Raw genomic sequence first — 15,636 nt, forward strand, 5'->3', positions numbered from 1 at the left:
ACATCAATGTGTGGTTGCCTCTGAAGCACTCCCATACCCCTTATTGGGGACTGGTCTGCAACCCAGGCACATGCTCTGACTGGGAATCGAGCCCTTGACCCTTTGGTTTGCAGGCCAGCGTTCAGTCCACTGAGCCACACCAGCCAGGGTGCAAGTAGGAATTTCTATTTTAGAACATGGAACCTGTTCTAGAAAACACGAAGAAATTCCAAAATATAGGCCTTTAGGAAATAAGAGAACATTTGAAACTCAATAGCTACATTCGAGAGACTTTTTTCAAACAAATTCTTTTTCTTTTTTAACTCTAGGAATTGGTCCATTGTATTCTTGTAAGTCTAAATCACTTATGCAGTAGACCTTAGTACCCTGTCCTAAAAATAGATTGACTGCTCAAGTTTTAAAAACAGAGACCACACTAAATAACACAGTAGAGTTTTTATTAAATAAAGATTATGAAGCTGGGGGTTTGGCGGAGTTTTTCCATTTCATTCTTTGGTTAAGTACTGGCTCCGGCTCTGCACATGATTTGTTGTGTAACTACTGAAAATGATCACAAGGAAGTCAGCTCTAACATGCTATGGAAACACCAAGTATACCAGAACTGAGAAGAGAAATTGGGAGGTTATAAGGAAGTTGGGACAAGACAAAAATATATGAAATACTAAAGGTGGAGAAAATCTGTCTTTTGTCTCACAAGCACTAATCAGACCACCATGCAGTATTTTACATAAAGTGAATTCAGAACCTGGGAAATAAGGCCCTCGTGTGTGATGAGGCACTAGTGTAAGAGAAGAGTTATAAAACAGACACAAAACCCAGAGAAAAAGCCAATAATATGAACACTCCTCAGGCCTTGGGTCTACACTCCTGCGGACCTGCCCAAGCTGAGGATGGTACACTTAAAGTGCCAAAGACCAGCTCTGCGTTCTGTCTCTGGACTATCCCAGTGGATACACAAAATAGCTTATCTGTATTTTCTTCTTGATAAGAAGCAATGTATGGAAGTAGTTTTATTCCAGAAAACCTAAGACCAAGTGGTAGTTCATGCCACCTGAGGACTAACAAAAGGGTAACCATATTCCAAGGCCTTACTATAACTCCCAGTTATGTACTGATTCTCTATTGCATGGAACACCATTGAAAATAATCAATCTGACTATTCCCTTGGGTCACAGCTCTTGACTGGCATGTAAAATATTTTCGTTTTGTTTTGAAGGGTCAGTTGAACCCAGATGTCAGGGACCTCCAGAACCCTTGGGGCTGGCGTAGGAGTCAGGTATGGTTATGACTGCTTTTATAAAAGTCACATTTTTCAGACCTCTCAGAGATTTAATAGCTTCTCAAAATGATATTGAGAAAGAATAGGAAAAGGAAAACTATATGCTCCTCCTTTCCTCCTTTGAACCACAAACACAAAGGATGAATAAATGTTCTCAGAAAGGAAATGTCCTTGGTTTCATGATCATGAAATTCTTGATGTTAAGATTCAAGAGAAAAATCTTCTGTTCCTTGCCAGAATAGCTTGTGTACTGATAGCTTTTATTGGATTTTACTCATTTATATGATATACTTAAAATAGTCACTATGTGCCAGGTTCTGTTCTAAGTGCTTTACATGTTTTAGCTCATTTAAAGCCTTAAAAAATTGCATGAGATGAGTTCATCATTTAATTTCACAGATAAGGAAGCAGAGACCCAAAGAGATTAAGGTGCTCACACCATATCTTCCAATAATAAAAAGTGGCCAAAATTTGAACCCAGGCAGTTTGGTTCTAGCACAAGTACACTGGACTCCCTTCATGGTTATCTAGAATGGTCTCTTGTCAGTGATAGGCAATAGGAACCTTGGGGTAAGCGCATGGAGCTAGTCCTTCTCCATTGCTCCTAGACCTAGTACAGGATATCCACATACAGTGAAGTGAACACTCCGCTATGAGGCTGGATGTTTTCTAGTAAGAATTTGCAGTTTTCGAATTTATTGACTAAATGAATCAGTCTTTATGTTGGAGAATAAGTTAGGATGCAACGGTTCTATGTAAAACAATACTGACTGCATACTTTAATGAGAGTACATATTGTTTAATAATAATTCAGCTATATAGCATTGGCTGAATAAGTCATTATTGAAACATTTCCTTCAAATGGTTCAATATGATACAAGGTAATAAAAATATGAATACATAAATACATAGAAATATATACACAAACATACATATAGATATATCACCTCACCAACCCCTGCTAAAAGAAGTCAAAGGCTCAAGTAAACACTGCTCAACATGGAAAATATTTCACTTGAACAAAACAGAGAATAACATATTTTATCAAATATTTAACATTTTGAAAAAATTTCAGCTAAATGTACCAGCGATTATCAATTTCCACTAAAAAGTGTGGTATTATTTATGCAAGAAAAAATGTTTTGACATTATTTATGTAAGAATGAGGTGGTTTGATGTGTTTACTTTTTGGGAAGCAGTATAATAGAAAGAGAACATTATCTGGATGCAATAGTTCTATATTAACAAAATCGATGTGTTATTGACCTATAATTTCAATATTATGAATAGTTAATTTTCAGGCCTTATAAAATCCATCAAGACTTACCAAGCTCTTTCTAAATGTTGAGATAACTATAAGAGGCACCTTAGAAATTAGATTTTAGGTGCTTGTCTGTTTCATGGTAAAAGTCAGTTGGGAAAAGCATCCTCATTTCCTTTTTAACTTATTAAGACTCTTTTTAAAATACTCATTCCTGCCCTGGCTGGTGACTCAGTGGATTGAGCGCTGGCCTGAGAATCGAGAGGTTGCTGGTTTGATTGCCAGTCAGGGCACATGCCTGGACTGCAGACCAGGTCCCCAGTTGGGAACATGTGAGAGGCAACAGATCCACTTATCTCTCACACATCAATGTTTCTCTTCCCTCTCTTTCTCCCTCCCTTCCCCTCTCTCTAAAAGTAAAATAAAATCTTTAAAAAAATACTCATTCCTGCCTTCCTCAGGATATACATTTAATATGACACATGCACACCACTTCTGCTATAAAAATCGTTTGCAGAAAAGTCCGTTCCTCTGCAAAGACTCTTCTAAATGGATCGAGACTTTCCACAAAATAATCTGCATTTTCCAAACACAACATTAAAACTACTGCAACAAAGAAAAAGGACACAAACAGCACTCTCCATGCAGCCTAAATTTCATTTCAGTAATTCAAAATGAGCCTTAAGCTACATTGTACACTGATGGCAGTCAACATGCTGCACTCAAGTTAAAAACACATTTCCTTTTAGTTTATTTCAGTTCCTCACATACATTCAATGCAACATTTTTTCCTGCACAGCCAATAGTACTAAACAAACAGAAAAGGTCTAGATTTCATCTGTTCCTTGGTACCCTAAGCACCCAATAAAAAGAACAGGAAATATTTCCCAAAATTATAGTCAAAGAGATAGGTAACCCAAACATGTGGTGAGATGTGATGAGTTTACACAAGTTTCCTAACTAGTTTTGAAGTCAGTACACACACAAAGAAAGGAGATGTTCCTATTTTCCCGATAACAGAATGTTAAAAACATAACAAAATGTGTGGAATAAGATGGAATTCATTAAAGAATCTTCATAGATACATTGTAGTTAAAATTAAAAATGCATAAATACTTGAAAGTTCGTCTTGTTTTGTTTTAAATTATTAGACAAACTTATGACCTAGAAGCCAAAGCATCATTGCAATAGCCCCCTTGTAGAATGCTCTATTTGTTTTGAGAGTATATGATCTCAATTTATTCAGTCCCTGATACTTTCTTTCCACACTCCTACCATCACTGTCTCTACCCTGACTATAGCTAGAGTCCCATCTTCCTCCTGCAATTCCAGTTCTTAGGTTGAAGGTGAAAAAGAATATTAATGGTTGAATAAATGTCTACACATTGCTTCCTAAAAGCTTTTTATATTGACCATTTATAAAATTTTTATTTATAATGATTCAGAGAAGTAGCAAAATAATTCGTGTAGTACTCTTGTAGGTGTTGAGTATTGTGAACAGATAGAAATGAGGGCGGAGTAATGGAAATTGTTTTCCAGGCAGGACAGTCATTTAGACATCACAATGGTAAGGTACCAACTTCTAATTATAGTCCCTGTAGTTTGGGGATGGGGTGTAGACATAGTCCCATTATGTCAGTGTTAATTGAAACCATGAGAATGCAACTCTCTCTGGCATAGCATCTATTAATTTTCATGGTGCATGTAACCACTTGTGCATGTTTGAAAGACCACAACAGACCTCACCCTTCCAGGCAAAACTGCTGCTACAAGCAGGTAAATAAGAAATGTATCATGAACCATGACAAGTAAAGATGGAATAAGTAATACAAGGATGTGTAGCACCAGGGTATTAGTGAACCAGCTGTTAATAATTAAAGGGACTTTCTGTAGTTTGAATTATAAAACTCAATGGAGTAAGCTGAATTCGCTGGATGTTTTGGGCCCAGAAAAGCTGAAGCAAGACAAGTATTCTTGAACTAAAAAGTGACTTTCTCTTGATGCAAGTTAAGCTCGCTGGGACTAACGGCCTTTAAAAAGCTTAGTGATAATGCAATGGTGTTATCAACAAAATATATTTTTAACAATCACACAGAAAGAAATAATATGTATTTAATGTCTAAGGACTTTCAAAATAAGCACAATAAATCATCTGAAGGGGAAAAAAAGGTCAGTGATAATCAGCCCTGGTCAAGTGGCTCAGTTAGTTGGAATGTTGTCCTGTAAACCAAAAGGTTGTGGGTTCAATTTGCAGTCAGGGTAGGTATGGGAGGCAATCGATCTCTGTCTCTCATCTCCCACCCCTTCTCCTCTCTCTAAAATCAATAAAAATACATCCTCTGGTGGCGATTTTTAAAAAAAATGCCTAGTGATAATCAAATCCTTGTCCAATGTATCCACAACCCTTTTGTTGTAAAAGCGAACTGGAAAAGCAGGGTATACACTGATAAAGAGAAAGTGGAGACATCTTTGAGTTAATTATGTAATAACTAGCCCCAAGACAGTGATGCTTTTCATATTGGATATTAAAGACCTCTTTATATATGAAGTAGGTGAGGTGGCTCTCTTTAAGTAGGAAATACATTCTCTACTCTGAAAGCTGTTTTTCAGACCCAAGGTAATTAATTCTATTAGACACCAAAAGAAGGAACATTCATATTCATCTCTTAGGCTGTTCTAGTTTCACCTGCAAACTACTATACATTTGGGAGAGCAGTTGGCAGGAGTGGGAACCCATATGAAGAAAAGAAAAAAACAAAAAACATTGTCTGGGTACCAAAAGTGGTAGAAAAGCTTATTTCTTTTATTAATCAAATGTAGATTATTCAACATGTTCGATTTGAAATGTGTTTTTGATAGCCAGATCATTTACTATTTTCCCTGTAACACTGTACCTTAAATTAAAATAAAACCCTCAGAGACAGACAATAGCATGGAAGTTACCAGAGGAGAAGAGAAGGGGGATAGAGGATGTAGAAGAGGGTAAAGGGGAACAAAGGGTGATGGAAGGAGACTTGACTTGGGGTGGTGAACAAATTATACAATGTACAGATGGTGTGCTATAGAATTGTACACCTGAAACATATATAATTTTATTAACCAGTCACCCCAATAAACTCAATAAAAATTTTTGTAATTTTCCTTCTATCACCATAAATTCAAAAATAAATAAATAGATAGATAGATAACAGAAAAACCACCCCAAAAATCCAAAACAAAATCTGTTTAACTGGTAGGCATACTCTAAAAATTAATTTAAAAAATATTTTTCAAAGTATTCCTTGCATGCTTCTTCTAAGCAGAAATATTACATAGATGACATGTTTTTACATAATTTGTGTTTTAGCACATTTAGAAGCTGATGTGATTCCTGAGTGTCTTATTATTGCATAATTTTTAAAAAGATTTTACATATTTATTTTTAGAGAGTGGAAGGGGGGAGAAAGAGGGAGAAAAACATTGATCGGTTGCCTCTCACATGCCCGCAATGGGGGACCTGGCCTACAACCCAGGCATGTTTCCTGACCAAGAATCAAAGCACTGACCTTTTGTTTTGTGGGATGATGTCCAACCAACTCAGCCACGTCAGTCAGCGCTTACTATTGCATATATAATTTTGATAACCCAATTTAGTTGAAGAGTTTGACTTCAAGTCAGTCCATAAGTCTAGAAGAAACTCAGTAGTGAAGCAAAATATTTTTTAAAGTTTAAATTACAACATTTAAAGTAGTCATAATACAATGTTGTCAACTAAACAATTGGCAAGTAATGTTTATTCAAAGTATATATGCTCTATAGCTTATATTCACTGCATTCTCATAACTATGCAAATATTTCTTATGCGGATGTGAAAATACAATGAATATAAACTAAGATCAATTCTAAAAAAATTAGAGTTATATTTAGAAAGTTATTTTCTCAAACAACTTAACAATATGAAGTTACAAGAAATCTATTTCCTGCTTTAAAAAAAATCATGCCAAAAGGACCATCAGAAATTGTGACTATTTCATTTTCGGTCACATACTCTTTATTGCATAGGTAAGGGTGTATGAAACTTAAAACCAAATGTCAACCTTACTGATTCTCCACAGTTAATCTTGAGAACCATGTCAAGATGAACGCAACACACTGAAGCCACAACTGCTTACTTTTCTCTAACCTTCGGGAGGTGGGATGATGTGGACAATGGCACTCTTTTTACCCCTTAGTCTTTTAAACTGCACTGAGTTGTCTCTAAACTGCTTCCTTGTTTCATCAATCACCCTCCACCCCAACCTGGGTTTTCTGGAATCTCAGTTCCCTAAGGGGATTCCAACCTTGCAAAGCAATGCTAACAAGACAGTCTTGAGCCAGCTGCCTGGTCCTTCCTCATAAGAATCAATTCAAAAGAAGGTGGGTGGGTGGTTAATGTAAATAAACCACAAATATTCAAACACTTGCAAGGGGACTCTCTCCTTGCTTTTATTTCCAGCACTTGTGTGTGCACACATGCACATACACAGACACGCAAACCACAGAGCAGCGCTTTTCCATCTATTCAGCTTAGGATGAACACAAGAAATTGTTGCAGGAGGGAAAACGTTAGGCGAACTATACTGTAAATAACTTTGATTTGGGTTAATTGTGTCTCTGTTGAAGTACTGTGACATGAGCACCTCCAAGATTAATAATGGTTGCTGAGGATGGCAGAAGTTCAGGAACCAGATTATTCCTTCAGTTACAACAATCATCTCCCCACTTGTTCCCACCTACCCACTCACCCTTATATGCCCCAAACAATGTTTTTACAATTCAAAATGAATATATCAGGAAGAAAAAAAATGAAAAGAAAACATGCTAGAAATAGAACTGTTTCTGACAGTTACTCACCCAGAGATGAGAGAACAATCAAACTGTAATAATTAATGTAATCAATTAACGAATCCTTATTATCGCCCAGTTCTTACATAAAATATCCTACGGGCACCTAGTTTTTTAATAATACACAATGCTTTAGAATCTCTATCTTCACTTTGATTAATGTTAGTTTCCTCTCTAACTAGGGTGACTATGGATCCTGGTCTGTCCAGGACAGTCTTGATTCCTTATTAAAAATTAGCAGCACATGTTGTCTGGGTATGATAATCAAAAAGTACCTCCCGATCTAAATAAGTGTTCCAGTTCAGGCAATAATTATATCATCACCTTAACTCTAAACAAATTTTCTGATACGCAATCAGGTTGATATTTTAGTGTTTGCATTGCTGTCCAGTATTTATTGACAATTCCTCCAATCCTCAAAACAAGTATTGGGTTGGCCAAAATGTCTGTTACATTTTTCCATATGATGGCTCTAGGAGTGCTTAGTTGTTTTTAACTTCATTCAAAACAATTTTGTTAGATTGTTTTGTGACAGCTGTCATATGGCATGCATTAAAAAAACTGAAATTGTTAAAGTTTTTGCAGCCATTTTAATATTGCATTGATGGAACCGGAGAGCATTATGCTAAGCGAAATAAGCCAGGGGGCGAAAGACAAATACCATATGATCTCACCTATAAGCGGAACCTAACCAACAATACAAAGATGCAAGGAAAATAAGACCAGCAACACTGAAAGGAAAAGAAATCAACAGAGACAAGAGGGAAGGAGGGAGGGGGGGTGGGGAAAAGGAAGAGAAAGGGAAAGTCAAGGAACATAGAGCAAGGACTCATGGACAAAACCAAAGGGGAAGAGCTGAGGGAGGGAAGGAGGGAGGGGGCAAGGGAAAGTGGTGGGGGGAGGCAGAGACAAATGTATTTGAAAAAATAAATTAAAATAAATTTTTTAAAAAAAGAAGAACATATACAACATTGTTAGTGCTTTATGCTTTATTATTTCAAGAAAGGTAAAAATGTTACTGAAATGCAAAAAAAAAGATGTGAGTATATGGAGAACATGCTGTGACTGATCAAACATGTCAAAAGTGGTTTGCAATGTTTCTTGGTACTATTGACATTTTGACCAAATAATTCTTTGCTGTGGGGCTTATGCATTATCTTATGCATTGGAAGATGCTGAGCAGCACCCCTGGCCTCTACCAACTAGAGCCACTAGCGGGAGATAGCTGACATACTCAAAATATTCAAATCAATAAAATTATTGGTGAAAATGAAAAATGTATCTTTTATTTTACAGAAAAAATGTAATTGACTTCTTTGGCCAACCAAATAGAAGTTGCTGTTCTTTTATCTCCAAGCTTTTTAGAAATGGACAAAAATTTGGCTTTTCCTTTGAGGGCCTAAAGGTAATAACACCAAGATAAATCTTGCAAAGATAATGTTGGCCCAATATATTATATTTCTTCACTTGTATTGAATGATGGAAGGATAGAAGTGGAAGAGCTTTCAAGAAGTTTTAGAATTTCACCTTGGGGAGTTAGGGAAATGAAAGGACCACAGAACCTTTCTCCCCTTCAAGTCTTGCTTAAAAAAAAACCCTACAGTATAAAACTGAGGAAACCAAAGCTTCTCTGGTGGAGCAATGAGATAAGGTCATAGATGCAGAGTCTCGCCCACTAGGAGACACCCATCTCCCTTGCCTCTATTTTAAGGAGGCCTGTGAAGTACCTCCTTAGCTGGCTCCAAAGAACACAATCTGAAAAATACGAGTCTAGCCCAATTCCTTTAATTTACGAAGGAGGAAAATGTGACTCATTTCATCTGCATTAGCCCACATACTGCAATTTCATTTTCTCTATTGGTAATTCTATAAACAACGCCACACATAAGTCAAGGGCTGGTGGTCGACATTAATTGTCATAGAAAGCTGTCTTCTTTAAAGTCCCTGGATATACCATATATCAAGCAAACATGTAGTAATGGATGTTAAATGCTTTTCTAGGCTGTAACTAGTAGACTCAAATGGACTCATTCAAAACAACCTAATGGAGAGCATGCCTATGTATGGTTCTTCCTATGGAGAGGAAGTGGAATACGAGCTAAAAAAGAAAGAGTATGGAGGAGGTATTAAACCCATTTTAAATTAAGGCTCCAAAGTGAACATATATCCTACATCTAAAAATACCTGCTAAAGAAATCCACTGGAAATAATGACAATGATATATAAAAAGATGTTCATCATACTATTGTTAATAACTATATAAGGTAAATGTGTAAACACAAAGTGTAGGAGAAATGAAGCAAAAGAATTGAAGAGTGTTACTGAGTCAATAGAATTCTACTGATTTATTTTTCTACCTCCCCCAAACTATCTTTTAAAATAAAATAAAACAAAAACACAGAATGCAAATGGCACTTACCACAGAGACTTTGCTTACTACATCTCTTGCAACTGCTAAACCTTGAGCAAAAGTACGGGCTGCTACAAATGCACGAGTAATCTGTAGCTTCAATTTCCGAGGGACGTCTCCAAAGGGCTTCAGCTGCTCAGTATACTTGCTCACACATTCCAGATACTCATCTGTGAAGTGGTACTGGGAGTTTACCAGGCGGAACATCCGCTCCAGAAGATGAGCCCAGAAATCATTTAGCATTTCTTCCAGGTTCACGTTCCCCACCACATAGTAGCGTTTCAACTCTGCGAAGAGATCTTTAAAAAGCTCAGAATTTTGCATGTATAAGTGGCCATATGTCTTCACAAACATGTCATTCAGGGATTTCTCTGCATTTTCTAGTAGTTCTTTGAAGAATTCTAAAACAAAACAAACAAAAAAAAAAACAGAGAAAGAAAGGGGGCTTTCAGTAATTAAATAACCAAGTGTTTTTCAGGCAAATTTGAAAACAAAAAAACCATGAAATTAAATTGAAAAAAAAAAAAAGCTTGGAAATAGGGTGGATTACTTTTGGTGAATTTGGCTTCTCTGATCATTTGTCAATGAAAAGAAATCTACATCACAAGGTCACTTACATATGTAGGTCAGAGAGGTGGAAAAATGAAATTTTAAACAAACAACTTATCAGGAGTCAATACAAAACAAACACACACCCATGCACGCACTCACTTTTCTTTGTCCTTCAGTCATGGTAAATAAAGAACTAGAAAAAAATAGGTCCATGAAGTTTATAACATTAAGTTTCCCAGAACTTTTTGCTTCAAGAATCTAAACCAATGTGAATACTGCCTCCTAATTGTAAACTGACACCAGGACAGGTGTATTCCAAAAGGTGCTGTTTTACTTGGAAACAATTTTTTATTTTCTCCTCCTTATATATACATGACACGTACAAAAACTGCCTAGGAAAAGCTTGAGGCCAAGGAAAACAATGAAACATCCCAAGAGGTAAGCACATAAGTTTTACAAAAATCAGGTCTCAAGAGTTCCTTGTGCCATTGCTACAAATTGGGGTATCCAAGTTGACCCTGAGTTCCTAAAGGATTTATACAGTAATACCATGAGTTTTAATTCCAGTGGGGGCGGGGGGAGGGGGGAGACAGAGATGAAATGTATAACAGACTCAAACAAATAATTTGTATATTTACAGATAACAGAGAAAAATAACTGAAAAAATATGTAAGAATACCACGTTATTTCAGATTTACTTTTTGTACACCACATACCCACAACATAAGTATTAAAGATTTTAATCTCTTAAATACATTTCTCCTTAGTCTTATTCTTACTGGCCCTGTTAAATGACACTATTTCACCTGTGCTTTTTTGCCTCAGAGGCATTTTAAGGATGGCAGACACAATTTAAATTCTAAAATCCAAACCAATTAGGTACAGTATCAATGGAAACATAATCTGCCGTAAGGAAAAAGGGAAAATAACTTTTGCATCTGTTCCCTCTAACAAACAAGCAGCTCTCTGATGTTGTTGTATGATTCTTTCACATCCTGCTCCCCCATTTCTTCCTATGACATTTCCTTCTACAATGAGCAATGGAACACAAATTAAGACATTCAGGTCACGGTCCAAAGCCATCAATAGCAACTTCACTAATCTCTGCAATGCTCATCTCCACTTTTCCCCCCATTATTCAATATTCAGGATTAGACTCAGGTCTTAACCGCTGAAGAAAAACTATGTAGTCCTTAGACACCTAGCAATCATCCCTTCACAGCCATTATGCCCGAAGCCAATTATAAGACACATGGTGACTAAGAGAGAACTCAGCCAGGAGCAGTGTAAACCAGAGTTCCACAACGATCCGAAGCTGAGTTAATTGGAAATTAGATCTCCCTTGCAGCAACTGCTTGTATTCATGAAAAATGCTGCTCAGGGAGTCTGTTTTAAGTGACGCTATTGGTGTCTGAAAAGAGAGTCAGAAAGGAAATAGTTTACAAGCACTTGAAATATGGTATCTGTGATCAGGGTTTATTTCCCTTTCAATTTTCAGTTTGGAGGCTTAAGAATTTATGCTGTAAATATCAAGTGACTGCTATTCCTAGGGCTCATGAATGAGCACTTAATATAGGGATGGAAATAAACACTGTAACATGTTACATATCTAAAGCAGGATGACATAGTGGGAAAAGCATGGGATCTCTTACTTATGAGCCCTATGACCCTGATTGGACAAAAGATTTAATCTCTCTGACTCTGATGCCTCATCCATAAAATGGAGCTATTACTAACTCACCTCATATGGATAATGTCTGGCACACAATAGATGCTCAAAAAATGGACACTCTCCATAATACATGAGGTGATATTATTGTTACCTTTAGAGTTTTGTTAGATCTACGATCACTTTAAAAATCTTTTACGGTAGGTTTTTAATCTTTCCTGGCAAAGTCAAATATTATCCATTAGCAGAGGGGTTGCGGGGGAGACACAGGACAACAGGACACGACACAAATTAACCCAAAGCTGCTGAAGATCAGTTAAGAAGATCCAAGGCCTTATAAAACTGGGAGCAATTTAGCTAAAGGAAATGCTTAATGGCTCTTGCTTCCAATGCTGTGAAATGTCCCAGACATCTATGAGGGTAGGAGTGACAACTGAGTGAAAAGCATGGAATAGAGAAATGTCAACCCAGGCAAGAGATTTTACAGTACAGTATATTAAAAGAGATAAAATCATAGACATCATGTATACATATAAAAAAAGATGAAGACAAAGGATTAGGCAAAATAATTAGGGAAAGAAAAATTTAGAATTAAACAGCAGGTCAATCCCCAATCTTCTCCACACATTCATTTACATACTACCTTCTTTGCCAAAAGTCAGCTCAGTACAAGGGTTGAGCTAGGGGATTGGAAGTATTTTCCAGCTCTAAAAAGTGATCATTCTTAATGTCAATAGCACCAATTTAACATGAGAAAAACTAGAGTGAAGAAAAGGCAAAATTTTCCATATAAAAGTTATTTATTTAAATATCCTGTCATTTAAAAAAAGAACATCATGTACTCCTGCAACTTCTATCCTCAGCCACTTGTCTTGCATCAAATAAACATTAAAAATTCTTGAAACAAGTCAAAAGTCCCTCAGTTCTGCTATTAAATGCCATTAGTTACTCCTTTATAAACAATGGGCTGGTCGTTGATTAATGAACGAGAATGCATTCTAGAATTAGCCCATGACCTTAAGAGATTGGGAGCTCTTTCTATTCAATCCATTTGCTTGGTGCTATAAATTACCACCTTGTATTTACATTATTAGGAAGCTGTCTTTTACATATAAAGATTAATTTCCTTTTTACTTACTGTAATGACTGTAATTCACAGCCCTAGTGTGGTGTGCAAATATTAAGTAACCACATCAGCAAAATTCCTGAGAAAAGCAGCTTCCTCCTAAATGATACAAATCATACTTTTTGCACTGTTAAGAAAACTCAGAGTTACACCCATCCATTCTCTCACCCAAGATCAAGTACTTAATGAAGAACAGCTAACATAAGCATCTACAAACGTCTTGCTTTTTTGGTAGTCTGTATAAATTTTTAACACATACTTTCCTTCATTTGGGCATAATCTCAAGCCTCAAAAGTGCTTGGAAGGGCATGGTGTACTAAAAGAACATGTAGTTGACTAATGTTTCATCAACTTATAGCACATCAATAGACCTTTCCTAGGATGACTAGACAGTTGCCAGCTGCAGTCCTTATTTGGGGCTGTTAACATATCAAAGGGCACAAGGGGATCCTGCCAAAGTAGGGATAGCCCTTACTTCCCAACGTTAATTTTATCAGCTAATGCACTTTGCATGTTAAAGTTCCTAGTGAGTAAATACAATGTCTATCTCTCATGGCCCCTGTCTCGATAACATGGCCAGGGACACAGGCTCAGTACTGTAAGGTTCCTCCCATTGGACCCCATTCCATTTCTACTAGGGATAATCCCAGTACCAGCTAGCCAATTTACTTTAGCACATCCAGATTCTCTGTCATTCAGAAATGCCCGGAGAAGGCTGAGGACATGTTTAAGCTAGAAGGTTGAAGCAGTTATTGCAAGTGTTTTGTAAACTAACCTCTATGTGGATCTATTATATGGGCTCATATACAAACCTCATAATATAGTCTGTCTGCTCATGATCTAATATTAAGAGAAAAATCAGGACACAAAAATAACAATGAGTTATGATTCCAATTTGTATGCATGTATATGTATTATCTATGTGTACCCCCAAAAAATTATGTAAATACCAGTACAATGGTGATGGCTTGAGTGTTGGGGACAAGGGGTCATTGTTTTCAATATATTTTTCAATTTTGTTCACCCAAATTTTTCAGTAATATTATATAGTCAAAAATATAATAATCATGACTTCAAAAATAACTTTATTTCTCTTTATTCTATTCATTCAACTTAATTTCTAGAGGCTTCAGTGCACTTTTTTTTCTGTTTATCCTCACTCAATTAATTTTAGAGAGAAGGGAAGGGAGGGAGAGGAGGAGGAAGAGAAACATTGATCAGCTGCCTCTCGCATGCACCCTGACCAGGGACCAAACCTGCAACCTAGGCATGTGCCCTGATGGGGAATTGAACCCACGACTTTTTGATTTATGAGATGACACTCCAAACAACTGAGCCACACTGGCCAGCACTTCCGTGTATTTTCAATACTTTTTCCAAATTGTCTATAATAACCGTTGTGCTACTTAAGAAAAAACTGTAAACATTTTAAAAATCAAAACAGATTTTATATTTTATAAAAAAAGTATAAGTTTTCCTATAAAGTATCCAAATTGTAGCTCTTTGAAAGATATGGAAATGTGTAAAAAATATAAATTACCCAAAATTCCAACATTAAAAGACAGCAACAATGGTTCATTGAATTTTCTTCCTTTTTCCTATGAAGATATGCACTGTCACATGTTTGAGATCACACTGTATTTATACCTTTTTCTCATATAACACTGTATGGTCAACATTTCCTGTGTGATTAAAAATTCCTCAGAAACATAATTTTTAACTGCATGCTATGACACTATAGGAACAGATCATAATGTAATCATCTTAAGACACAGCCTCATTTCCTATTTTCCTTATTATAAACACTGCTGTGATAAACACCCTTGTACCTAAATCTGCATGCAGATCTTTCTTTTCTTGATAAAAACCTACAAGTAGAGTTACTAAATCAAAGGGTATGAACATATTCAAGACTTCTGGCACACTGCCAAACTGACCTCCAGAAAAGGTGGGCCCATGTATTTCCCTCGCTGTATTGAGTCATATTTATTACAAGAGTTTCAATTGCTCTGCTAATTCTTTCAAGAGAGAAGTGATGGAGATAGGCAGGGACAATGAACAAGAAAGGCCTGCCTGCTTGGGAATTCTATCAATCAATCAGTTGGAGGCAGTGCTAGATCAAATAAGCCTTTTCTTTGCCTACACAGACAGACACATGGAAAGAGGGTGGGCAGAGATGAACAACAATGTTCTCAACTCCGAGGCTCAAAGTGCAATGAACCAATAAAGCAGATAAAAGCAGTTCAACCAAAGCTCTTCCATTTATTTACTTGCGTCCAAACAGATCAGCTGCTTCTTGCTGATGCCATGTCTTCTTAAGAAGTCAAAGCTAATAGCAGTGGCCCAAAGTGAAAGTGCTCAGGGCTCCCTGGAAGCTGCACAAGCATTTTCAATCCTATGAAATAGCCAATGCTAGAGCCACTGTTGGTCACACTTCAGATAACAACTCAAAGGGCAGAAAACCTTTGTCAATACA

General features: G+C 36.7%; 1 protein-coding gene across 1 annotated transcript in view; it reads right to left on the minus strand.

Moving 5' to 3' along the window:
- The window catches only part of GPC4 (glypican 4), a 108,078-nt gene that overhangs the window by 11,794 nt on the left and 80,648 nt on the right, over positions 1-15,636 (minus strand). The window contains exon 3 of the mRNA XM_054577033.1: positions 9,823-10,214. Coding sequence (XP_054433008.1) covers positions 9,823-10,214 — 392 coding nt within the window. The remainder of the gene's footprint in view (positions 1-9,822; positions 10,215-15,636) is intronic.

Source organism: Pteronotus mesoamericanus, unplaced genomic scaffold, assembly GCF_021234165.1.
Source record: "Pteronotus mesoamericanus isolate MK-2021 breed Mesoamerican mustached bat unplaced genomic scaffold, CSHL_Meso_final contig_40, whole genome shotgun sequence".
Lineage (NCBI taxonomy): Eukaryota > Metazoa > Chordata > Mammalia > Chiroptera > Mormoopidae > Pteronotus > Pteronotus mesoamericanus.